The sequence below is a fragment of the Crocodylus siamensis genome, chromosome 6, assembly GCF_052110815.1.
Source record: "Crocodylus siamensis isolate JL-2025a chromosome 6, ASM5211081v1, whole genome shotgun sequence".
In the NCBI taxonomy this organism is placed as follows: Eukaryota; Metazoa; Chordata; order Crocodylia; family Crocodylidae; genus Crocodylus; species Crocodylus siamensis.
The window spans coordinates 76,883,100-76,910,824 of NC_143400.1; the positions used below are offsets into that span (position 1 = coordinate 76,883,100).

The window sequence follows — 27,725 nt, forward strand, 5'->3', positions numbered from 1 at the left end:
ACTCCCTTGTTAAGAGTAGATGTATACATCTTGCCATAGTGTGGTGACAGAAGAAAGGTATAAGAGGCACAAAAATGGAAGAGAAGTTATCGTTATATGAGAGAGGTTACAATTACACAATCAGATTTGGATTTCAGTGATTTGAAAGGGGAAAAGATTACCCTGTAGTAACTATTTTCCTTTAAAACAAACCCAGTAACCCCATCTTCTAATTATACGTCATCTAATTAACATTGTGCAAGCAGAATTTGGCAGATCTACTAAGTGAAATTACCACATGTACTAAAATACTTTGAAAATTTGTTAATATTTATACAGTAGTCAGGACATTAATACACACTGTTTTTTATTATAGGAGGCGGAGGAATTTTTATAGGGCTTTTTTCTTACTGAAGAAAGAAACATTATATGGGAAATAAAACCATAGTAAAAAAGTTTACTATAATGCTAGTAGATATAATTTATCCTTTAAACACATGTCCAGCTGTTGGAATTTTTTTCCCATAATACCACAAAAATGACCACTTGCAGTTAGCAGTAGCTAGGGACCTTCCTTGTAATCTGCACAGAAGGCCAAGGATTGACTGGAAACATAGACTGACCTAACCTCTGAGCTCCTGTGTGTATTTTTTGCACATCAGGTTTGAGATGCATTGACCAGAAGTTTCTGCACTTTCTTTCCATAGTGTACCTCTTTTGAGAGCCGGGAGAGGACTGAATTAACTGATTTGTCCATTTGACACTTTTTAAGGAGTATTAAACTTCTATAACAAGAATTCAAAACAAACTGCAGGTCATGGATCTTTTTCCATTAATAGTAACAACAAAAAACCTTTTATGCCTACAGTTACACAGTGTTCACATTACCATTGTACTCCTGGTTGTTTGCTTCCCACATTTATTATGTGATCCTGCACAGGTATGCAAGCCTCCTTAACTTTATCACTGTGAGTGGTTTCATTCATAAGTATATTTGAGCATATACGTAACTTTGCAGAATCAGAGAAGGGCTGTTTTTGTTATATATTTCTATGTCACCTAATATGCTGTCCCGCCAACCTATTAAAGCCTGTAGGTCAGAGGTGGGCAATTATTTTGGGGGGAGGGCTGCTTACAGAGTTTTTTGGCAAGCCATTGAGGGCCACATGACAGGCAGCCAGGGGCAGATAAATATTAATTTTCTAAATTTTTCAGTGGCCCCATGGGCTGGATAGAATGGGCTGGTGGGCTGCATTTTGCCCACCCCTGCTGTAGGTGCTGCTATAATATGAAAAATATCTCATCAGTGTTTGAGTGTGTTACAGTTCACTGTAAAAGAGCCTTATGCTTGTGTAGGAAACACTGAAAAGTCAGTAGCTATAATTCCTTCTTTGTGCCCAAAGGCCACTGAAAATCTCAAGCAACACAAGAAATGGTATTAAAAGTATTATTCATAATATATACATTGCATATTAATAATACATCAAAAATCATTAAAATAAATAGAAAATAGTTTACTGACAGTTTCTAGTAAGTCGTATTATAAGCAAATCTGTTGGGAATCATGAAAAGGAATATCTTGCATCAGAGCTTGTGTGGGTAAAGTATACAGATCTTGGGTGTGCAGTTTTACATTTACTTCATCTATTATTGGAAATACATAAGAAAATATAAATTTGATACAGTTCTACAAATTGCACTTCCTCTTGGAAATTATGCATGTGTCTTAGAAGAAGACAGAACAAATGCATAGCTCATGCCCATTAGTTATTTTTCTTTTAAATGTTATTCTTGTCCCTGCAGACACTGGATTACAGTGCATGTAATCAAATTCAGTACTTCAAGGCACAGTAACCCTTAAATTAAGAGTAAGCTAAAAAATGGGAGAAGCGTGAATAACTCATTACCTTCCTAGCCTGTCTCTCTTAGAGAGCTACCTGAAACTTTCAAGGAGTTCTGAAGAATAGATAGGGATTGTAGTTCAGAAAACATTTAACATGAAGTTTAAACCGGAAGCAGACAAATGGAGGATGGGATTCACCTCCAAGGAGGATTATTCTGCACTGGTTCAGTTCTGCAGGGAGCAAACCAGGAAAGCCAAGGCTGCAACTGAACTCCAACTAGCTTCGAGCATCAAGGACAATAAAAAGTCCTTTTTCAGATGTGTGGGGAGCCGGAGGAAAAGCAAGGGCAACATTGGACCCCTGCTGAACCAGATGGGGCATCTGACAACTGATGCCCAGGAAAAAGCCAACCTATTAAATGGGTACTTTGCGTCGGTCTTTCATCAGTCTCATGGGACGCCCATGCCCGCTACGGGACAGGGAGGTCCGGGTGTGGGAGATCCCCTGCCCTCCATAAATGCTGACCTTGTGAAGGAACACCATGAGAGGCTGGATACCTTCAGGTCAGCTGGCCCTGACAATCTGCACCCCAGGGTACTCAAGGAGCTATAAACTCACTAGGGGGGGACCAGAAGGGTTTGGGAGAGACCTTGTTTCCCCTAGCACCCCCTGGCATAACAAGGAATAACAGCCACAAGTTGTTGGAGAGTAGGTTTAGATTAGACATCCATAAGAACTACTTCACAGTTAGGGCGGCTAGGATCTGGAATCAACTTCCAAGGGAAGTGGTACTGGCTCCTACCCTGGGGGTCTTTAAGAGGAGGCTTGATGCCTACCTAACTGGGATCATTTGAGCCCAGTTTTTTCTCCTGCCCAGGTGGGGGAGTCGGACTTGAAGATCTATAAGGTCCTTTCCAACCCTACTTCTATGATTCTATGAACTGGTGAGCATCATAGCCCAGCCTCTGGCACGGATCTTTGAAAACTCCTGGCGCTCTGGTGTAGTGCCCGAAAACTGGAAGAAGCCCAATGTGGTGCCTATCTTCAAGAAAGTGAGGAAACTATAGGCGAACAATAGGCCCATCAGCCTGACTTCTATCCCGGGGAAGATCTTAGAAAAGTTTATTAAAGAGGCCATCCTTAATAGACTGGCCAATGCCAACATCTTAAGGGTTCGTTGTGGGTAGGTCTTGCTTGACCAATCTTATTTCCTTCTACGACCAGGTGACCTATCACCTAGACAGGGGAGAAGAGATTGATGTCATATATCTTGACTTCAAAAAAGCCTTCCATCTGGTATCCCATGATCACCTCTTGGCAGTTGTGGCCTTGGGTCCACCATGATCCACTGGCTGGGAAATGGCTCCATGGTCGGACCCAGAGGGTAGTAATTGATGAAAGTCATTCATCATGGTGTCCTGTGACCAGCGGGGTCCCCCAAGGCTCTGTCCTTGGACCCATATTGTTCAACATCTTCATTACTGATGTGGACATTGGAGTCAGAAGCGGACTGGTTAAGTTTGCCAATGACACCGAACTTTGATTTCATAGATTTCATAGACATCAGGGCTGGAAGGGACCTCGAGAGATCATCGAGTCCAGCCCCCTGCCCAAAGGGCAGGAAGTCAGCTGGGGTCATAGGATCCCAGCAAGATAAGCATCCAATTTACTCTTGAAGGTGTTCTGTGTAGGTGCTTGAACCACCTCCGATGGCAGACTGTTCCAGACCTTGGGGGCTCGGACAGTAAAGAAATTCTTCCTTATGACCAGCCTGAAATGGTCTTGTGGGAGTTTGTGACCATTCGACCTAGTCATTCCTTGGGGCACTCTGGTGAACAAACGTTCCCCCAGATCCTGGTGGTCACCCCTGATAAACTTATAGGTGGCCATCAGATCACCCCTGAGCCTACGCTTTTCCAGGCTAAAGAGTCCCAGCAGTCCCCCCATCCCCCAGCGGGCTTAGTTTAAAGCCCAGTGGAGCAGGTCAGCCAGCCTGGCTGAGAAGAGCCTCCTCCCCAGGGGGGAGAGGTGGAGGCCATCTCTTCCCAGCAGCTCACTGCCTCTCTTGCCAAAGAGCAGGCTGTGGTCATGGAAGCCAAAGCCTTCCCGATGACACCAGCTCCGCAGTCTTTGGTTCACTGCATGGATCCTCCTCTCCCTCCTCAGTCCATAGCCCGAGACTGGGAGGATCGACGAAAACACCACCTGAGCTCCCAGGCCCCTAAGCCCAGGGCCGCTTTGACTGACCTGGCTTCTGGGTTCCAGCCCTTGCCTACCTAATCTGGCTTTGTTGTTGTCCTGTCCTGGGCAATACACTTGCCGAGCCTGCTTCAGCTCTTGGGCCTCCTGGCCCTTGTCTCTGTCCCTTTCATGCACAGGATCCTCTGGCCCTGGCATTGCCCTTCCTGGGCACTGGGCCACCTGTCCCTTGTCCAGTTCTTGCCCAAGCTAGCTTTAGCCTCTCTCTCTCTAGTCTTCAAACTTCCTCTTGGGCCTAAGGCTACAGTATGCCCTGAATCAAGGCCCATAGCTGGGATCTAACAACTGGCATGCCCCTGGTACCTTACTGTGGGTTAAACCACCCTGCACCTCTTAGGATCCCTTCCATGGCCTCTGCACACTCCTCTTTTAGTCGTGCCCAAGCCACAGATTGAAGCTGTAACCAAGGAGTAGGTCTTCTGGCTAGAATACAAACTAAGCCCCCTCTGGGTCCAAACAGAAACGGTGGCTAACTGCCTGCATTATAAGGCTTCCCCTTACCCGAGGTGAGTTTCTCTGTAGGGCAGCAGCACTGTGTTTGCCTTCTTCAAGATAGCCCCAGTGCCAGATTGGAGCTCTTGCCTCTCCAGCTCCCAGGGCCAGGCTGCCTCTCCTGGTCCTGCCCTGCTGCAGGTGTTTCCTGTGTTAGCTTTCTGGCTCAACCCCAGGGTGGTTTGTTGCTGCTGGTCTCTGCTGAAACAATATCTCATCTTCCATGCAGGGCTCTATCCCGTTGTGCCACTGCAACACAGCTAGTACTTCAGTAAGTACTTGTAGTGGGTAAATCCTTGGATACCTGGTCCCTGTTGGCTCATAAGCCTGAAGCTCTCCCTGCTGCTCCTTCACCCTTAAAATAACAGGAGCTGTTGGCTCTCTCGTTACAGGACCTGCACGAGTACAAGCATTCTGTCCCACTAGCCCACTGTGAGGTCTGCTTGCATCGGTGTTCACTCCCGAACCACAGTATTTTATGCACAATTGTGAATGGTTCCATTTTGTAACATTTTGGAATAGTTCGGTTATGTGGATCTGTACCCTCAGCCCTCCTATGTGTAAAGAATTGCAATTGTAGCTGATCTTGCAATGGAATATTTCTGTCGTGGTGATGGACAGCACCTCATGTCTTCCTGAAAGATGAACAGCTTACATGTTGGACTCCCGAGAACTAACTCTTGTTCATAAAATTCTAGGTTAGTAAAATATGTATAGGCAGTAGGCACAGCAGCTGTCAGCTTGGATAGTATTTAAAGCTGTTGTTCAACTGAAGGCAAATCTGGCTTGATACCTCAAGCCTGTTGTAAAAGTGATTCTAAGGGCAATTTTATACATTTTCTTCAAGTGTCTTCCCATTTCACTGCGGCCAGGCCATCCTTGCTTTTCCTTTAGACTCTTTTACATGTCCTCTAGAAGCGCAACATGAACTCTGTTGTTAAAAGAATTCTTAACTCCTAATGGCTTCCGCCTGTATAGTGCATTCCCATTTTGAGCTAGGGGGATTTATACCCATTGTTTCTTGCACATAAAAGGGAGATTAGTCCCTACAAGATTTCCCTATTCCCATGTGCCTTTGTGTCCTGGTTCAAAGGAATACATTGCTGTCTTTTTTCCCTTTGTTTATGCCTAAAGTAGAAGTTTAAAGTTGACTGTAGAATTTGCATCTTGAGTTCCTAAAATAAGTCTCTAGCCTGCTGATCTTAATTTTTAATAAATCCTGAAGTTCTGAAGAAATGCAAAAGATTAGAAAAGGGAATGGCTTATGGAAAGGAATAGTGGGGTAGCCTGTCGAAAACTAGAGTAAAACGGTAGAAAAGTTGTTACAGGAATCAGTGGACAGCTATATTCCTATCATTAAATTAATACTTTAATTTGTGCAGCATAATCAGCATAGTTATGTGGAAAATGAGCCTGGCCAAGCAAATCTGATTTTTATTCTTTGAGATCACAAGTTTGGTTTCAAAGGTAACTGCCTGGATATAATGTACTTGAACTGTTCTAAGGCAGTTGACTTACTGCACTTTTTATTTTAACACAAACCAGTATCAGTAAAATGCATATTAAATGGATTAGTAACCAGCTGATAGACCCATCTCAAAAAGTGTTTGTCAGTGGAGAATCATCCCCCAGTGAGGCTGTTGGTAGAGGGGATCTACAGGAACCAGCTTCATTATTATCATCATTTCATTATTTTCATCAGTGATCTGAGACGGTATAAATATTCAAATAGATGCTGATAAAATTTTGCATGACGAATTGACACAATGGAAAACAATGAGGCTAGGGAAGACATACTGAGCTATCCAGAGCACCCAGGGTTGCTCTCAGGAGCACTTACGGACATACCCGTAAGACCGCTCTAAGACAGCTACGTTTAGGGTGACTATATTTCTTGAGTCTCAAAACAGGATGCTCTGCTCCCTCCCACTCTCTAAGGGCATGCTTAGCTCTCTCCAAGCTGGTGAGTACACCAGAGACAGGCCGGGGAAAGAAGCGTCAGAGCACTGTGAGGGATGCTGGAGGACTGACTGGCAGCCCTCTATTTCACTCCCTTGCTGAAGACCATAGCCACTGCTGCATTCCAGCTGAAAATGGGAAAAAAAGCATTCAAACTGACCAGACTCCTGGGACAAATGTTTCACACAGGACAATCCTGGAGAAAACTGGATGTGTGGGCATCCTTGCAATGCTGTCTGCTTTCCAAGATTTGGTGCTTGTGGAGCAGACAAATCAATGCGAGTCCGTAGTTCCATTGTGCAGCAGAAGAGGCTTAATGCAGTTACTTTAGTTGAAAAAACAGTAACATTAAAATTATGTTCTGGTGCTGGGCTGGAAGAAAGGACAACCAGCTGAAAAAGATGGGTCTTATTTTTGACTTTGCTGTTGACTTGGCTGAAGCATTTGGGAATTCAACTTTACATTGTTGGGGAATCAGTGGATGAGATAGATGTTGTACAAGAAGCGGGGATGGAGGATGACAAAAGCACTTCTATATTTGTTTTACGACATGAGAGGATCTCCTTTGAACTTGTATTTATTTTGCGGCTGAACATGCACTTCCTCAGCCACATCCCATCAGGGGATCTAGCACTTTATACTAAACATACTGCTTTATAGATGTTACTTTGGCACCCTAGATTTACTAAAAGTGCAAGAAATGTACTTGCTTATTATGTTCCTTGTTTACTAATTGTACTTAATTGATTCTGGAGCACTGAAGAGAAATAAAGTCAGTTTAGCTTTATTTATAATCAGTTTACTGTTCCTGCTAGAAATTAAAAGAGCCTTTAAAAGAGGGTGTAGATGGCAGTCACCATATTGGTTATTGTCAAGAAAGCAGTGATTACTGGTATCCACATACAAGTACTTTGGACTTGCTGTTGAAATAGGTTGTGCTGACACTTATCTTTATTTTTTTTTCCCAGACTACAAAGTGGAATGAACTTGCAGATTTGTTTTGTAAATGACAGTGGCAGTGACAAGGATAGTGATGCCGATGACAGCAAGACTGAAACAAGCTTGGATACACCTTTGTCACCGATGGTAAGTCTGAAAACTAATCTAATAAAAGGCCTTGCAGAAGAAGAAAAAGGTTTTAAAGCACAAAGTTATAAGAAAATATAAGCTAAGGAAAAGCTTGTCATTAATCCTATTAAAATAATCTGGATTTAAAAAAAACACATTCCATCAGTAAAAATATTTTTAGTTACTGGGTAAGGTGGGCAGATTACCCATAGGTAGCCCAGATATACTTGACATGAATAAATCCTCTTCTATTGTGCATTGTCCCTTTTATGGATTTGTAATACTAGAAAGGGAAAGATATGAAATAGCATCAACTTCACACCCCTTCCTTCTGAAGAGTATTTAATCAAGGAAACTAGATGATCCCTGACTTCTCCCCTGCTCCCACATATAAACATAACACAAGGCCCTCATTCCTTGGCAGGATTTCCTAGAATCAGAACAAATACATTCCCTTCAAACACTTGCTAATCTGTCTGGCTCCAGTCTCCAATTAAAAATGCTCAAGTTGCTAGCGGCTTGTAAGAGCTCGGAGCTTTTAAGAGTTAACGTTTTGAAAAATTGTGTTTGATATTTAAAAGCTATCTTGTTGATAAAATACAGGTTTCCCTCACTTTATGCTGTACATACGTTCCTGGAAAATGGTGCCTAACTCAAATTCGCATAAAGGGAACCTGCTTTACAATGTAAAAAATAGAGATACCTTCCAAGACCTCGGCTGTACTGATCCCCAGACCCATTTCTACCACTTTTACAAGACAATTTTGGCACTCACCAACAGCAGGACAGTACACACAAGCACAGGGCACTATCATAATGGGGATGACAGTTACAGAAACACATGTTGCAGATGAATGAGGAGCACAGAGCCACACAGGAAACTATTTTAGTGTGCATCATTTCTACAGCGCACTGCACAAAGCAGCTCACTGCAGGCTTCCACCACACTGATCGCATAAGAGTGAATTTACCTCGCATATAACAAATTTTTGGTATAAAAAGGGTCATCGCATGAGTGAATTTGCACATACAGGACCCACGTAAAGCAAGGGGAACCGGTAAATAAAATTACATGATCTCCATTTCTCCAGAAGATATTTTTCTCACTCGATGTGCATGAAAATTTTGAAACCTAAAACAAAACATTTTTACAGCGATATTATTTGCATTGAGATGTGAACATGATTAAATATTTCAAAATTTGGCTGTGTTTGTGACCTTTCCTAGAGCAAGCAAAGTTCTTCCTACTCTGATAGAGATACTACTGAAGAGGAATCTGAATCCCTAGATGACATGGATTTTCTCACTAGACAAAAGAAACTGCAAGCTGAAGCCAAAATGGCCTTGGCTATGGCAAAACCAATGGCCAAAATGCAAGTAGAAGTGGAAAAACAGAACAGGAAAAAATCTCCAGTAGCTGATCTTGTAAGTATGGATTATAGATCCAAATGCACAAAATAGCCACCAAGTATTAATGGTTTGTTGTTTTACTGTTGCAGCATGTCCTCTTTTAATTTCAACTATTTTTTCTTATTATCACAATTTTATACCATTGCACCCAACATCCAAAGCTGTTTGACAAAGAAACTTTTATGTACAAAGATACACTTAATATACTTAAATTTAAGTTAATATTTAATATTAATTAGAGGCAGAACAAGTACAGAAAATACATTCCACATAATAAAGTGGGGTGCATGGCCTTCCGTGGACCTCTCCAGTGTATTTTAACAACCTTTGAAGCAGCAGGAAATTGGCCCCCATGGTTCCCCTGCTTTATCTGTGGCAAATTAAGATGTTCCATCTTGTGGTTGTCAGCACTGAGTGTAGTTTTGCTAATAGTTTAGACCAGGGGGTTTCAACCTTTTTTAATAAGTGTAACCCCAGTAGCCCCGGGGGGGAGGGGGGCACAAGCGGCCAGGTGTAGAGTAGGGGAGAGTGGGGCGAGCAGCTGGATGCTGACGGGGGGGAGGGGAGAGGTAGTAAGTGGCGAGATGCAGAGCGGGGTTGTGATGAGCAGCGGCAGCACAGCATCTGTGTGGCCCTGCTCCTGTGAGGCAGTGGCGCAGGGTGGCAATGTTCCAACCCCACTCCCACGTACCCCTGGGTTAGACCCCTGATTCTCAGCTGGGAGTCTGTGGCACCCTGGGGCGTGCCCCAAGGTGTGAGGAGATAAGTGAGGTATTAGCAGATGAGCAAATTGAATGCAGGCTCAGGCTTGTCCATGCCTTGCTGGACCCCTCATCTCCACTGTGCAAGACCCTCTGCAAGGAAGCAAGCAATATTAGTTTTTGAAAACGGCTGCCACTTCATTTACGTAGGTTATGGAACAGTGCCACGAGTCCAGCAAGCCCAAAAAAATTGGGAACTACTTGGTTAGACAGTGGATTTGTATAAGATGGTTTGGATAAGTATGATCTTGCCTCATGCAGGAGGTTGAGCTAGTTGACCTCCCTTTCAGCCCTACTTTTCTTTTCTAGATTTAAGGTGACATCCTGCAAATGCATTTTACTGAGCAGGCTTACTGCCACTCAGAACTTTATTTAAATTTAGCATTGCTCCTGTAGGAAATGCTTTCAGGATCAAGGCCATATTCAACATTGCGTAATAATGAAGTATAGCAAGCAGCCTTAGAAGTTAGAGAAGTTTTTGCTTGCATGGGTGTGTGCATGTAATAGTGCACACAGATGAAAATACTGTATTTATTTGTGTATCACATGGACTCCTCTCCCCCCCAACCCATCATGTTTTTGAGAACTGGGTTTCATGGGCTTTCATTAATGTTTGTACTAGAAAAAAATGTGGTTGTTACTGCCCATACTCACAAACTTACGTACAGCCCTATGACAGAAGATACAGTAAAGTCAGCACGAAACAAAATTCTGCTAAGCAGAAATGGAAATAAGACCGACCACCCAAAAAAAAAAGAAAAGAAAAAATGTGGGTTGAGGACAGGATGCATGTTTTAAAGACTTTACTGTATCAGTTGGAAGAATGACTAGAAGAATGTAGTAATATTTTAATACCAGACCTACAAGCATAAACCAGAAATGGTTTCCATATGTTTTCAAATAAATGTCTCCTATTCTGTATTTTATAATTACTGTGAAGACTGAATGGTCAGCCAGGTCATTTTTGTTATGCATGAAATTTGTTGAAAATTAAAGTTCTATCGTATTTTATAACTGGCTGGTTAAGTCATGGAAAAGGGAAGGACTATGCATTTTTTCAGTTTCTTTTTTCTATTTAATTTGAAGCCTGCCTCATTCAGGCATCATCAGAATTTATATAGTGGTAATGTGTTGACACTGAGCTGTATTTACACAATTTTGGAAAAGTTAGTTCTTAGTGTTTTGGATATGGATTAGTCCAGAGTATTCACATATGGCAAAGTATATTTGTAATTACTGTACGTCCCTGGTTGCAAGCCAAGAGATTCAGGTATGAAATTTCAATCAGTAGTTGCAGAGTCATGATGGATTGTTTTATTAGGTCATTTATAAAGTGCTATCTGTGAAGGAAATAAAATAATAAAGCTTGAAGGTTATGATTACTTTGAGGATGATTATATTTAGGACATCATCATATAACAGTCAGTTCTTCTTTGGTCTTTCCAAAAATGATTCTGAATAATATTACAGTATTTAAATAATTTTACTTAACTTCATCATTGCTTTCTAAGTTATATCACATTGTCATTATATAACATATGTGAAAACCTCTGATGGATGTTTAAAGCCAACATTTCAAAACCCACCATCACAATGTAATACATAGTAATATATGTATTACTATACATATATAGTAATATATGTATTACTATACATATATAGTAATATATGTATTACATTGTGATGGTGGGTTTTGAAATGCTGGCATCGATCAGAGGTTTTCATTTTGGAAGTTTCAAATAGATTAGTTTATGAAGTAGTGTGTGTGTTTGTTGTGGGGAAGGGGCTGGAGAAAGAGTCCTATGGAATGCAAGCCATTTTTCATCATTTTATCAAAAAATATGAATCATTTGAAGTGCTAACAATCTAAAAGTTTTTTTTTTTAAATCTACCACATATCCTTAGCTGCCACACATGCCTCATATAAGTGAATGCCTGATGAAAAGAAGTCTAAAACCCACAGATCTGAGAGATATGACTATTGGGCAGCTACAAGTGATAGTCAATGATCTCCATTCACAGATAGAAAGTAAGTGGTATTTATTCTTTTGTAGTTCCCCTTAAATAGGCTACAGTAATGTAATATATGAATAAAGATGAGGTTATTGCCATTGAAGGGAAGAAAATACTGTCTATGTTCATTTATATGTAACACTCATAAGTAAAAGTCATATTTATTTTTGTGATAAAATTAAATGCAGTGGTTAGTACATTATGGATAGTCCCTAAAATTAGCTTGAGCCACATTCATTCTACCTTATTGAGGATGTCAGTTCATTTGGTTAAGCAAGATTTGATAGGTTAAAAAACTAAATTTTCTTTCCCTCCTGATCTACAGTGAGAGATCCAGTAAAATGTTGGCTAGATCCAATAAAGTAGGGCACAGCTATTGCAAGATCTGATGTCCCAGCTGGTTGCTTGTTTGTCAGCGAAAGTTTGGGGTTCCCAGCACCTGTTCAGAAGAAGCAGGATATTCTTGTTCAACATCCATACATAAAAAAGTTTAATTTGTAATCTCTTCATTTATTTCAAACTTATCTGATACCTGCATGAAGTGTATGACTCTTTATGTGGAGAGTAGTTTGTTTGACTCTCTACGTGGAAAGGAAAACCTGTGCTTTTTCAAACTGTTTGTGGTACAGGATATGGGTAAACAGTCACTATTCTATGACAGTGGATACAATGCAAATCTTTTCTGTTTGACTGTTTCCAATATGTTCATCTCTTGTTTTCTTCACTTCCTTCATCCAGCCTTGCATCAGAAACATTATACTTTAGCAGTGTTTTTAATGGGTTCCTGTATGTGCATGGGATGACAATACCCTGGCTCCTAATTTCTCCTTAGCCTCTCCATTGGATACAACTTCTAGCATTCAGAATTAATTGCTATTGGAGTAGGGTGCTATGGGGGCTCTAGTTCAGCAATTCTCAACCAGGGTGCCTTTTGATCCTTCCACAGGTGCCACCCAATGTTAGCACTGTCAGGTTTGAAAACACAATTCACAAGATAAACCCCAAACTTTACAAGAGAAATCAATAGTTGTAGTTTTTCTCTGGGTTCTTTGCAACAAAAACACTGCTCTGATGTTTTGCTATAGTAAAAAAATGAGAGAAGAGTAAGAGCTGACATTTTCCAAGGAATGCCTTGAGTCTATCCAGGGGTGCTTCAAGTCTAAGAAGGGTAAGAACCACTGCTTTAGGTTGAACTTATTATTTGGGCACTACTGTACTGTTCCTTAGCTCCCTGTGTTCTTTAATTAGTGTCACTTATGAAAGGACCCTATAGCCATCTGCTGAAGATGCTGAGCAGTTGACTGAAGTGCAAGTAATTTTTCTCTGAAGTCCAGCAAAAAGGGCTGTGTTTTTTTTGGCATCCTTGTTCCTAGGCTCAGATAACAACAGCTGATGTGCATAAAAACACGTTATTGAGAATGCCACACGTAATAGCAATTAAACATTAGCTGTACTTTCATTCAGTTACATTTGCTTCCCGAGTAGCGCATTCAGTGAACCACAGTAGAACTTCAACCTATATTGATAGCTTTTATTTCTAAAATTGCATTTAGGCATCATTTCTATTCTTGTGGACTGCACGCCACAGGACCTTCCCATTTGTAAGCGTTTCTCCAGCATCTTAGAGGTAAAATAAACAAAACAAAACAAAAAGGCCCAAGCTTCTTGTTGTGAAGAAAGTTTTAAATGTGCAGCAAAGTACCTCATACTTAGTGCACGGTAAGGGAAGTTAGTGCAGAGTAGTCACTGTATGGTCAAGTCACACCTTGGCTTCTGATGCATTTAGGTACCCCATATACATGAGACCCTGGACTCTATTCTGACATATGGTATCCTGCATTACATGCAAAGCAGAATCACTATCCCAGAACATTTGATATTGTTACCAAGTGCTACTACAGTGGCATGTCAGTGTTATTTTTGCCCAGATTCAGTAAAATCCTTACCCTGGAATTAGACATGAAACCACGCAAACCACAGGTTTTAATTACAGACTTCAGGAGTTCAGGAAGCCTGTTGCAGTGTTCAGGAGTGTTGCTCTTACCACAAGTCTATTTTGCTGTGCTTTCCCTTTGTTAAAGCACAGCTCTTTAAGCTACCTGAGATATCTGAAATGTTGCCCTCTTTCTTCACTCTTCCATTTGTCCTCTTACACTTTGAACAGAAAAGACCCTTTTCAGCTCAAGGTGCAGATCTCTCTGGGCAAAAGGACAGCACAAGCCCTATAGGGCAGTCACAGTGGCATTCAGCAAGAGAGAGTTGCTTGAAATGCATTGGGTACTTGTCCTGAACGACCCCAAAGGCTGTGGGGGCACAGCAAACTCCTGCAGGCAATGGTGGAGGCGCTGTCAGTGGCAGGAGCATGGCAGTGGCGAGTCCCCACAGGAGGCTGCAGCACTGTTGGCAGCAGGAAGGGGGGTGGTGATGTGCGCTGACCGGCAGTTGGTGACCACCCTCAGATGCCGCCAGTAGCAGCAGCGGCCAGCAGCGATCAGGGACCACCCACAGACGCCATCGGTGGGGAGGGGGAGGTGGTGAGTGGCAAGCACCTGCAGGCCAGCAGCGCTTTTTGTAGGGAGTACACCGCCAAGCTCAAGGGGTGCGCGTGCACCCCCTGCGCGTCACCAATGGTACCTGTAGATGTGCAGGACATCTCAGACTCAATTCATTAAGTGTGGTGGATCATGCTAATTAGCTCACTCTAGCAGCCTCAGCTTCTTGTGTATTCAGCCTCGTGCTTCAAAATGGTGGTGGGGGTGCTTTAACTAAAGCTCATTGAACGAGCTTTAGTTAAAGCACCCCCACCACCATTTTGAAGCATGAGACGCTGAATACACAAGACACAGCAGGCACTTTAATTAGAGTGGTTCCCAAGAGCTGAGCTAATTAAACCACCCACCCACTGGAGCACATGTAAAGATGCCCACTGTGCTCTAACATTTTGCTTTTTAAATTGGTGGTGGTTAATTTTTCACACACTTTGTCTTAACCAATTATTTTTTATTGGCACTTACATTTTACTTTGCCCAAAAACCCAAGCCTTGTAGACTCTCACTTTAAGGAAACAGACTAGCTAGAGCAGTGGTTCTCAGCCTTTTTAGACACAGACATCCATCAGAAAATGCCAGCTCTTAGCTTTCCCCTTTTTTTTTTTTTTTTAAACTATGGAAAAAAAGAATAGTTCTGTTGCGAAGAATTCAGACCACAACAGGACAGGAAGGTTTTGGCACTATGCATTCATATTTGAAATCTCTGGGTTTATCTTGTTAAACATGTGTTGATTCTTGCACACCTAACAGTGCAAATACTGGATGGCACCCTTAAAAGGATCTCACAGCATCCCAAGATATCATGGCAACCTTGTTGAGAATCACTGAGCTGGCCCTTAGGGTTCAGGAAACTAAACTCAGTCATTTCACAAGACCCATCATAGTTAATAGTGGGTAGAAGACTCACTTCTGTATTTGTTACAGTTTTGTTTAGTAATAAAAATAGCCACTGCTTTTACTGCATTGCCTAACATGCTTTCTTCTATACAAACCAAAACCAAAACTGGTAAACACATCAGCTACTCCCTCTGAGCTGTTGTTTACTATGTTAAAGGACTAACGAACACATTCCACACCTGTTATTCACAGGGATGCAGTTAAATGAAATTAAACTCCTTTTTCTCTGGCATCAGGCTTGAATGAAGAATTGGTGCAGCTGCTACTTATTCGAGATGAATTGCACACAGAGCAGGATGCAATGCTGGTAGACATTGAAGACTTGACCAGGTTAGTAACATTTTCTTATGGTATTCTGCTGCTAACAACTGCTGCACCGAGGTTTTGTATTTTGGCTTGTAGTGATGGGTAATCCTTATATTCATACACTCTTTCACAGCAGCCATTATGAACAGAACTTTCATCTGCCAAATATTGTAGTGCAGGAGTCAGCAACCTATCACACCTGGGTCAGATCTGGCCATTAGTTCTGGCCCACAGATGTAGGGCTTCAGTGGCATGCAGCAGCAGGGGGCTTCAGCTGCAGATGCACATTCCCCTGCCACCACAGGGGGAAAAGCACTGGCTGTAGGTGCTTTTCCTGTGCCACCACAGGGAAAAGTGGTAGTAGTGACTAGATCCCAGCCTGCCTTACGTACCCCTGATCCGAATGGTGTCAATCCAGCCCACAGCTTTAAAAAGTGTCTGGACCACTGCCACAGTGGGTCATCTAGGTAGACATCTTTTAAGTATCATAAAAAATTGTTAAAATATTGCTTTGATCACTAATTATATATTTGTATTGAAATTTACAATGCTGTCACTTATTTTGTTAAGAAATTTGCATCGGAACCATTTGACTGCTTAAATCAACAAATAACAATTGAGCAATTACAGATCAATGCAGTAACTTCTGTTTAATCATTCTTGCGTAGCGATTCACCATAAAAATGCTCTTTTTTTCCTTATTCCTTGACATGCTTCACATCTAAGACCAAGCCAGTTTTGTTTAAAAGAACTTGCAGTGTGAATAACACGTCAGAGCTGACTGCTATTTGGTTAACTTTAGGTAGAGAGGAGGAATAGGGACACAACAAGTTCCTTCCTGGTGGTAGGACTGACTCAGCCCCTTAACCATCAGTCATATCATTTGATACTGTTTTCTTCCTCAGTTCTGGCTCTGGATGGTCTTTCCTCTCTGGTTAATTGCTTTGACCATTTTTACCCTCATAACCCCTCTGCCCCTTCACTTCACTCTTTCCCTATCCCCTGCCCCTTCTCACCTTTTCCCTTTGGCTTTATTACTTGTTGCACTTTCCTTCTTGCTTCATCACCCCAGTTCATGTTCCATAGTATTTTAAGAAATAGAATCTCTGAGTTAATTTGCCAAGTTATTCTCTCATCACTTTGAGTGTATGCTTATTCTCTTTACTCATCTCGGCAGATACAATGAATGATTTCATATATTCTGTGTTATGCTGTTTTTAAAGTGATGCCATAGCTGTGATGGTCTAGGAGTTATGTAAATGGCAAGGATTTCTTTGGGTGATGTCATATTATGAGACCTGCCTACATAGTTAGGATAAGGTTAGACAAGCTTTCAAATGCAAGTCTTTCTTCTTGAGGTCTGAGGAGAGAAACCTCAGAACTGAAAAATGTTTTGCATTCAAAAGCTTGTCTAACTATCCCAGCTATGCAGGCTGATCCAATAAAAGACATCACCCAAATAAATCCTCGCCTCTCGCATAACATCACGTAGACTTTTTTATGGACTCTACCTGGAGACACAGATAAGACAAATGAAACCAGGCAATGAGACTGTTATCCCATGCTGTCTTTTTTGCAGTGGAGTCCTCATAAACTTAATATTATACAGCCGTTTCTGCCATAAAGGTAAGAAATTCAGTCTCAGACAATCCCAAATACATTCAGAAACTTTCTACTAAGAAGTATCAGTAGTTTTGCAAATGCAATTCCACCTCCACATTCCTGAGAACCAAAACTCTGCTCTCATTTTTGTTTGGAGGAAAAATAGCAGCTTTTATGAGACTGTTTTAGTGCTTTACATAATGTTTCAATCCAACCTCTTGACACATCCAAAAGCCAATCTAAATTTGAAAGCCCTAGCAAGTGCCAACATTAGGGCTTATGAAGTATAAGCTAAAGGAGGAAAACCATCAGAAAAACTCTGGAAGGATATAGGAATTTTTAAATGCTTAGTAGTAGATTAAGAAAAAACATGCCATAAAATAGACATGGTTTCCAAAAGATATTTATCTCTAACCTGTCATATTTTACATGCTGTAAGGGATATTTCTAATCTGTACAATGTTATAATCATGAGTAATGGTCTAAAAGATTTTAAAGGACCTGCATAAATACTCCTTCCCTTAGCAGCCACTCTCTGCCACTGTGAGACAGGATACCACTCTAGATGGACCTGTGGTCTTGACCCAGTACTTTCTTATGTGAAGCTTACATAACAAAGTTTTAAAAAACTGATTATTACAAAGAATGTATTTGATAAAATTCTATTTCCATTCTCTAAGGAGCATAACTAGTAGCTTCTGAATTGTAATATTAAAGTACCCACATATGATTTTATGGGATGCTAAAAATTGCTTGTATTAAATTTTTTTAAAATTGTCTAAATTTTTTTCAAATCAAGTCTATTTTAAAAAGCTCTTTTCAGAATTCCATTTTGACATTGTAGGGAAGGAGTGAATGGTCAAAAATATGTCCCTTTTTTAAATGTCTTCTGTTGCATTATATTTAATTAAATGGAGCGATCTGGTACGTGGGAAGAGTTGGGGTCATAATGAAATCTATTGGCTGCAGTACAGTTGAGTCAAATATGTTATTAGTAGTTTTTATGCCACATCTGTCAGCTTTTTTGATTGCCATCACATGAATGCTGAAATAAGACCAGTGTACAATTACTATGTGGCCATCAACATTAAACTGAGGCTGATTTGGGTTTAAGAGTAGAGTTGAACAATTAGAAATATCTCCTTTCTGAGACGCACCAGTTAGTCTCTTTAAGGTCTTAAATGCATTACAGTGGATCTTTATGCAGAAAATCTGACTTTTATTTACCCAAATTCTCTGCCTGGCTTTGGACTGGTATGCTTTCCAGGTTTTCAGAACTTGCCGACTGGTGATTCCTGGTCCGTTCCTGCAGGCTGCAGGGAACTCCCTCAGATTAGGGTTCTGGGCTGTGCCATCTACATACTTCCTTTTTATACCTTCACAGATACCATGCTCCCACCCACCCAGTGTAAGCACTACTGTGTTAGGAAATCCTTCAAGTAGGAGGGTTTGGATTTGGCCTTGAGGGACTTTTCTCCTTGGTTAATCAATGCCTGCCCAAGAGACCTCTGTGCCTGCAGTGAACAGATTTGAACAGGCCTATAATGACTGAAGGAAGCTATTTGGACTGTCTGGCGCCTTACCTGAAATTAAGACTATGAGATTGTTAACTATCAAAATGGCTTTGAGCCTTTAAAACAAGTGAATCAGAGTAAAAATGGCCCCTATTTCCTTGGACATTTTTTAGGACAGTCTTGATTAAAATTTTGTATGCAACTTGATTAGATGTTGTTGGTTTTCAAAACCCATTACAGTCAATCCACAAACAGATAAGAAAGTGTGAGTATGGTATGTTGTGGGGCTGCACTTCTGAAAATATCTCTTCAATCTAAAGTAATTTGCATCAGATTAGTGAATTAAGTTGTTTAAATATTTAGGAGGCTGTGTGATATCTTCTGTACACTGTATTTCATGGTTCCAGTTTGAGATATTATACCATACCATTGCAAGATAAAGGATGCAGTGTCCTGGCTAACTTCACCTTGCCACATCCTAGAATTGTTTCTGAAAAACATTCTTTGGGAAGAGGAGGAAGTTAGTACAATACAAAACAAAACCCACATAAAAAAGTGTTATAGGACGCCTAAGAATTTCCTTTAGTTTGAGAAATTTCCTTTTAATTTGTTGTGCACGTCAGGATTGTGTTCTGTTTATCAGAGGAATGCTATACTGAGTTAATGTTAACTAAATAACTGAATCTTTACTTTCTGTATTTTTCTTCACTGAGGAAAGCCATTTCTTTGTTTGCTGATTTGGAGTATATTTAAAATGTTGACTAATCCCTCTTAATCTACTGTGATTTTTTTCCCCCCAGTAAGTAACATAGCTTTTCTTTCCCCTCCCCAGACATGCTGAAAGTCAGCAGAAGCACATGGCAGAGAAAATGCCAGCAAAATAACATGAGAAGCCATCAGACTAGAGTGCAAGCTAGAATTGATTTTGCTTCTGTGGTTGTACAAATGCTGATGCTCAAGGTGGTGCACAAGAAAATCAGTGTTAGTCATTGATCATGTCTGAAGCTTTATGTCCAGTGATTGGCCTCTGCTACTTAATTTATTTTAATTTTTTTTACTTGTGCCACTAAATATCAGGCATTTTAATATTATTATTACAAAGTGTACAGTACTTATATAATAAGTCAAAGGTAAGAGGAGAGGGTAGTTTAACTTTTATTTTTGTTTGTTTAGAGATTTTAAGTTGAACAATATTTTACCATTGACTACTTTTTATTCTTCACTGTAGTTTTAAACAAAGAAACTGTAATTGACGGTGCTATACAAGTCAAAAAATACATGCCTGCCTCGTAGTGAAGTTGTAGCTTTCAGTAATATGTATATTTTAATCAGTTTTCAACATTTTGTGAATGTTGACTACCTGACATTCATTTTTAGATGTGCTATTAACATTCAGTTGGATTCAAGAGTTATCTTGAAAGTTTTATGTATAAATATGTAAAATAAAAATTAAGAAATTGTTTCATATGATATGTCTTTTTGTTCACTAGTGGTTGACTTTGGTGATGCACCAGTAATATATTCATCCTACTAAATGTGCAGTACTTAATTTCTCATCACCAGAAAGGCAAAAAAAAGGCTGTATAACATAAAAAGGTATGGAGACAGGACAGAATTTTATAGACCTATTTGTAAGTTCATAAAGGATGGATGACATGGACTTAAGATATTCTTATATAAAACATTCACTGGGAGACCTAGTATTGTGACTATTGTTAGAATCAACAGGCACACATGGTGGGGGGTGTTGTTTTTGTTTTAATATAACTGTCAAAAATGTATAAATCTGTATTAAGACTTCTACCACTAAATGTTTTATGTGTGGTAACTGATCGCTTCTCCACCTTGTTGGCCAAGATCACATTTAGTGTCTGTTCCCTCAGCTATGTACCTGTTATATAGCCTCTTTCCTGGGCACTATCTGCATTTGCAGGAGAACTGGCTACACAAACCAATAACTCTGTTCTCTCTTGAACTTATTTGATTTAATGCTGAAATACCACATCAGTCTCTCCATCCCAGTCTAGATAGTAGTAGCCAGAAGCTACAATGTACATCATGCAAATCAGGTTCTTTTACATTTTTTATTTTTTAATTTATGACAGATTTTTCTCGAGTCAAGTTTATGTCTAACAATATATTCAAGTTGCTTTCATAGAAGTAAGTGACACATTCAAATTTTACCCCATACGAAGAATGTATTTTATAAAATTCTGTTTCACAGAAATTATGCAGTCCCCAAATGAAACACTGAACTCATGGAATTTGGGCCTGTTTTTAAGAAAATCTTGCTGTAGTCCCCCACTTTTTTTGTAAGAAATTTCTTTGGGGTGTATGTGTGGTCTCCAGTTGGCAACTGCCTTTACACCAATAGGCATACCATGCCTCACACTTCCCAGCACTGGTGCACATTCTGTATTTTACTGCTACAAAGCGTGTTCTGCAGCTTTCCATGAGGAAAATGTTCAGTTTTTTCCTTTACCTGGAAGAATGTCATTGCTCTGAACTTGCCAATACATTTTTTTTACCTAGTTGAAGCTAGCTCAGTGGTTTTCAGACCATTCTGTGGATCACATAGTGCAGTTGCCTATTTCTGGTGAAGCACTTGTCAGTCCCTGATATCTGACACTGCCTGCCATTTGCTGACCTCTCCAAAACTTCATTTTGAAACAATAATCATATAGATTCTGCATGACCACTTTGTGATGCTGTTTCTCGGGTGTTGCTGTGAGTTTGAAGCTAAAGAAGACACTGAGTGTAGAGGGGCAGCATACAGGGAAAAGCAGCAACAAAAATGCAGATTCACTTGGAGAGGTGAAAGCAAGTCAAGGCTGCTGAAAGACACCAAAGAGGGATTTAGAACTGAAAAAACAAAGTGGGATTTTTAGAAGTGTTCAATGATGTTAGTACTACTCCTGTTGATTCATATGGGGAAAAAAGGGAGGCCAGTACTGGATTCCCTTGAAAACTACACCTCTGCACAGCTTCTGGGTATGCAGAGAGGGAATGAATAGCACAAGTACAAAATATGGAAATGTGCCAAGAACATTTTGTCTTCATAATTCTGTCCTGAGATTCTTTTGTCTCCTAATCAAAATTTGAATTGGGATTCAGATGAAGAAATGGTTAAGGGGGAAGTTTCCAGAAGTATATCTATTAAGGAGTGATCCACAGTACATAAGGAGCTGAAGAACCACTGAGCTAGCATAGGGAATACATATAAGATAGGAATGTAAAACTAAGATTATTTATTTTGCTTTCTTTGAATCTATGCAGAAAAAAAATATATGGGGTGTTAATTTCTCTATGTCTTCTGGTTGTCTTGACACTGTTGTGGGTTCTGGTGTTTTTATATTTCTGCTTTATAAAATGTCCATGTTTTCAGTGCTCCAAGGCCAAAATTGTCAAAATTGGGCCACAAAATGTAGATGCTTAAATAAGTGGCTGCTCTCTTAAAGGTTTTGAGCAGCCACCATTTTCTGTTAAAATGGTGCATACTCAGCATTTTTAATAATCAGGCCACTTATTTAGATCTCTAAATGTGGATTTAAATAATATGTTTGAGATCCCAAATTTGAAAGCCTTGGCTTAAGCTTTAAAAGAAAATAACAACAACCTGGGTACGTTCTAGGTGTGTGTAATAACATACGATAGTAATGTTACAGTAGTGCTGAACACCTCACAAATGCAACTTCATTTGTGATAGACTCACAGATTATTTTACACTACTGATAGGCTATAGTAAAATTAATATGCAGTTGAGACAAATTACATCTCATGAGTGGTGTAGCTGGATGAACTTGAAGGCAAAACTGAATGTCTCTGGCAAATTGACTGCAAATGCTGTTATGCTCTAGAAGAAACTGAACCCTCGGTCATTATGTATTGATTTATTATAAAGCATTAATTTCCTGCTAGGTGTAGAGTTGAACATTTAATGGGCAGCCTTTCCTGCAATGTACATGCACAAATGCTATTAAATATAATTGAAGTCACAAGCCTGTGTCAAGCCAAAAGGTATATCCCTAGGAGGGACTCTGTTCTATCCATTTGTTAGAAAACGGGGAGCACCCAGATCACAAGTGTTAGAACAAGCTACTTTAGAAAAGCATTGCTTTTTCATGGTCCACTAGAAAATAAATTATATGGAACAATCCTTCCCTAAAAGGTGGGTGAGCTCCATAACCTATCAGGCCTTTTCCATATCAGATTGCTGATTCCCTCCAGCCATCCAAAGTACAGAGTTGTCTTGGCTTTCAGAGATGGAAAATCCCAGGGTCCATGCTTAGGTTGTTTGCTAAAATAGGTAGATCTCACTTTCCCACCCAGTACTGGGGTGTGAAGAAAAAGACTTCAGCCACAGCATGGTCCTTGACTCCACAAAGTACCCTTAATGGGGGACATATTTATGCATGCAATAAGAAACGAAAATGCACATAGTCTTCCCTCCTCTCCAGTGAAATGCCAGGAAATGTCCTCAAAACTTAATACTGCCTAAGGCCACAAAACTCCCTCCAGTAGTTGTTCCAGAGGGTAACAGAATCCAAGGCAGCAGCTTAACCACACAGAAGCCCCCCAGTTGTCTAGGAACAGGGGTGGGAGGCCCTGACACTGAATTGAGACCTAGCAGTCAACCACCCTCACCCTCACCCTTTTCTTTTGCTAGTCAATTAATCCTGCCCCATCTCCTCAACCAGAAATGCTTGGGAAACTGTAAGAAATCTTGGGGCACGTCCCACAGTTTTTGCTTGCATCCCAGGCCATTCTGCAAGGCTTTATGAGGGAGTGGGCAGTCTGATCTCTGTTAATACTCAGTCTTCACTTGGTCCTAATTCAGGTACTCTCCCCCTTTGGCTCCTATAAAATAAGCACAATCTGTGCCCTTCCTGAGTGCCTAAGGGGAGCATTTGGGCTCTAATTCAACAGTAGCTAATGACTTGCCCTCCAAATGCGGCCCACTATAGCACTCAACACTGCAGGAAGATGACATAGCGCTCACACAACAGCTATCCAATCTGCACTGACACACAGCAAGCCTGCCCTGCTTTATTTGTTTTGGTTCATCACTATGAGATAATTGGAACAAAGGTGAGAGGGGCTTCCAAATGAAAATTTGTGCATTGCTTTGGGGAAAGATGCATCTGGTCTAGGCAGCATGTTTTATTGACAACTGGGAGCAGCAAATGACCCAGAGACTGTGGTCCTGATTGTGCTCTCAGCTTCATTGTTGTAATGCTTGGATCTTAGTAGAGTTATCTTGGACTTACATTAGTGCAAAGTGGACACCAGTGAGAGGAGAACTGGGCCTGTTATTTGCAGTCACTATGCCATCCAAATGCCAGGAGACTTGCTGACCTTATCAATGCGGACAAGTTGTGACAAGAAACATTTGCTTCTAACCAAAATGACTTGCAGGAGATAACAATTTTTAACACTGCTTGCACATCAAGGACCACCTTTTGATCTTAGCTATCTTGTGTTCTCTGTTGACTTCAGTGGAGTTGCTCTGTATTTACAGCAGTGTAACATAGATCAAAATCTGGCCTTTAGTCGACTCTAGATTTTTAGATTTTAGGGCACTTGGGACAGGAAGCCTAGACAAATTGGAGTTTTGTTAACTTGATAAGTGCCTTTAACTTGATAATGAAAAGTAGTGAAATGTGTTTATTCAATTAACCTGCTGTTAATTATTACCAATATTTTTTCTTGTTACATCCTTAGTTTTGTTTGTTTTTTAACAAAATAATATTGCTGGGTTACTGCATCTTTCTTGGATATCTGTCCAATGTACTAAAGTATTGTGCTGATGTGTATGATGACAATGCTGTAGAATTAATGGATTAAATTACATTTTTAAAAGAGATGTTTGTTGTGAGTTTTTGCAGCTGTGATACTCTATAACCTTACACAGGCTTCCACAATGTTGGCATGCTTATGCCTCCTTGTGGTCAAAATGGGTATCAGTTGGTGCTTCAACCTTGCTGGTGGTTCTTGCTGGGGCTTTTTTTACAATAGCCATGTCCCTGCACAGAATATCAGTGGAAATTCTTATTTTTGTCTATTTTGGATAAAGATTTGCTTTAAAACGTTAAAATTTAACCTGGGTGTTAAAAGAAAGGACAATTCTGCTTTAAGCAAATGAAAAACTGCAATGGCTTTTTTTCTTCCAGTTCCTTCTTGGGGTTTGCTCCTAGCCTGGGAAAGGGTTTGAAATCACTCCCCACGCTCCAGAGGTCACAGCAGGCCTGGCAAAAAAACCCGAAGGTCTGTCCCAGTCATAGAAACTTCCCTCGGCTGACAGAGTGCCTGCAAGACACAGCTGCCCATTCTGCTCCTCAAGACACACACCAGGACAGGTTCACAGAAAGTATCTGTACACCTTGCTGTGCTTGCTAGGATTTCTCTCTCTGCCAGAGCCAGGGATTATAGTATTATCTAGCTCTTACATAGCACTTCTCATCCATAGATGTCAGAGCACGTTACAGAGGAGGACTCAATTCACTTTAGGTCCCTTTGTACCCCTCCAGAATTTTACCTGATGTTAACTGGCTGGGCCAGAGGTATAGGTCTTACCCCTGCCGTTCACTGCCCACTGTTTTAAAACAAATGCCCCAGAGAGGTTGTGGAACCTCTATCCCTGGAGGCTTAAAAAGCATGTTACAGAGACACATGCCAGGATAGCTTAGTCAGAAACAGTCATGCCTCAAGCAGGAGGCTGGACAAGATGACCTCCTGAGGTGTACCTCCCAACCCTACTATTCTATGAGTCTATGAAATACTGAACTTACTCAAATGGAAGACAGTTCTGATTATAGACACCCCCCCCAATAATTAGTTTCTATATACGGAAACTATAAATGTGTAACCATTTTCCAGGTATAGAACCTAATTACTGGGGGTTTGCCTTGAATTTTTCTGCCTCACTGCTACAACAGGGAAAATAAATTTGGGGAGTCAAGTAGCCCTTTGCTCTCTGTCCCCCCCCCCCAAACTTTTTCCCCTGGCATTCCCCTCCCCCTCTCCTCACTGTCAGACCCTGCTCACCCTGAGCATGTGGAAGTGGAAAGCAAATATGAAAATAATAACCTTGAAATTAAACATGACTGTAGAAATTTGCATATAGTACCTATGCACTTAGTTTATCCAGATTTACTGTATGTCAGGTTTTAAACTGTAAATTTTAACATAGCTACTCCATACAAATGTCTGAGCAGCAGTTTAGCACCTACTGAGCATGTCTACACAAGACATTTAATGCGCAGTTGCCTAATTAGTTGTTTAGTAAATGTCTTGGCATCTACATGTATGCCCCTATTAGGCTGGAGTAAAATTATTTACTCCACAGCAGTGCACATATAGATGCTGCCCAGCTGGTTGGGGCATGAGGGTGCTTCAGTGCAGGGCTGCCTGCTGGCTAGCTTTGCACTGAAGCTCCCTTGTGTCCCAGCCAAGCCTTCTGCAGCACACTGAGCTCAGGGGAGCAGCCCCAGGTTGGTAGGCTGACTCATGGGGCCCCCTGCCAGCCAGGGCTGTCCTGTCCAGGCCCCACATGCTGTGCCTGAATAAATTGCAGCACTTACTACTCTGGAATTAATTACACCCAGGCACAAGTTCAAATGGTGCACCTGGGAGCACTTAACTCTGGAGCAATTAAGCTCCAGTTTATTCAGGTGCTGCAATTTCCAGTGTGGATGCACCCACTTATATGTAGTATAAACTATGCATTTTTTATTATCTTGTTCAAGGCCAAATCAGTTCCAAATTGAATTAGGCAAAGCCTACCGGTCAAGTTCCAAAATTCAACTGAGCAGAGCTCAGTTATCAAGTCTGTATAGCACTACCACTGGGCAAGTATCTTCTCTCCCCGACCCATCTGTCTGGGGTTACAGATATTCCCCAACTAGAGGCAGGAATCCTACAGGTAAGCTGGAGACCTTGGGGTTCAGATGGCCTCTTGCCTTGATCTTAGCCAAAAGGTCAAAAAGCTACGTAGTACAAACTATGCATTATACAAGTCCAAAGCCAAAGGCTCACTATTTTCCACAGTTTTATTATTGGACCAGAGTCAACAACATTTCAAGCCCAGTTGACCCCACAGCTTGGCACTGCTCAGGTGCATATGTGTATTCCAGATACCTCCACCCCCCACAAAGGACCCATGTGCTAATTAACCTCCACTCATGTCTGGAGATGGGTGCCCTTGTCATGAGTCCTGGGATGCTCCAAAAATTTATATGTGGATGAGGTGCGGGGGAGCCTGGTCCAGTTTCATCTCATGGAGGATGAGACCACACTAATCATAAGTGCCAGGCTGAGAGATGGGGGACAGAGGGATTTTGGGTAAACCGTGTGCAATATCATGGCCTCACCGTGGCTTGAAAAAGTCAGCAGTAAGACAGACTATTTAATGAGCACTACCAAGTCTTAGTGAGATGAACCACACTAACCTATTCTTGTGGTAGGTTCTCATTATGTTCAGTGTTAGCCTTATTTAATTAACTTTACAGTTGGTTTCTATTAGAACAAAAACCAGCACATGCTCACTAAAGGTGCATCTAGCTGGGCATTCAAAACTACTATTACTTTTGGCAACATTAGTCTTTTATGGGCTTTGCAGAATGCTAGAATGCTTTTAATGCCCCAGAACCAATAACAGTGTTGATTACTGTATTTATGGGTTTAAAATCAAAGTCTGGGTATCCATGAAATAACCTAGATACATCATATGCGTGCACTTCAGACTGCAGAATTTCTAATTCCAGTGATTCAGGGATGTATTTGGCAGCTGTGTTGGTCTGAGACAAAAAATGTAAAAATCTAGAACTCTTGGTTCAGAGATTATACCTTTTATAATAAAAAATATCATCTCTGAACCAAGAGTTCTAGATTTTTGCATTAATTCCAGTGAATAGTTTCAGTACTGACAAAACCCCCAAACATAAGTTTAGAGTGTTTTGTTCATGCCCTGTGGCACCCCAACCGCAATTAAATGCGTGTGTTTAGGGATGTCCATGAGTGTGTTTAGATATCCATAGATTCATAGACGTTAGGGCTGGAAGGGACCTTGAAGAT

At 40.9% G+C, this 27,725-nt stretch overlaps 1 protein-coding gene and 1 long non-coding RNA gene across 2 annotated transcripts in view; one reads left to right on the forward strand and one right to left on the reverse strand.

The window, feature by feature from the left end:
• The window catches only part of SCHIP1 (schwannomin interacting protein 1), a 556,040-nt gene extending 531,526 nt beyond the window's left edge, over positions 1–24,514 (forward strand). Inside the window, 5 exon segments of the mRNA XM_090051951.1 lie at positions 7,502–7,619; positions 8,829–9,026; positions 11,678–11,801; positions 15,468–15,561; positions 19,486–24,514. Of these exon segments, the coding sequence (XP_089908077.1) occupies positions 7,502–7,619; positions 8,829–9,026; positions 11,678–11,801; positions 15,468–15,561; positions 19,486–19,537 (586 nt within the window). The 3' untranslated portion in view covers positions 19,538–24,514.
• The window catches only part of LOC149863034 (uncharacterized), a 90,412-nt gene that overhangs the window by 7,252 nt on the left and 55,435 nt on the right, over positions 1–27,725 (reverse strand). The gene's annotated exons all lie outside the window — the stretch shown is intronic.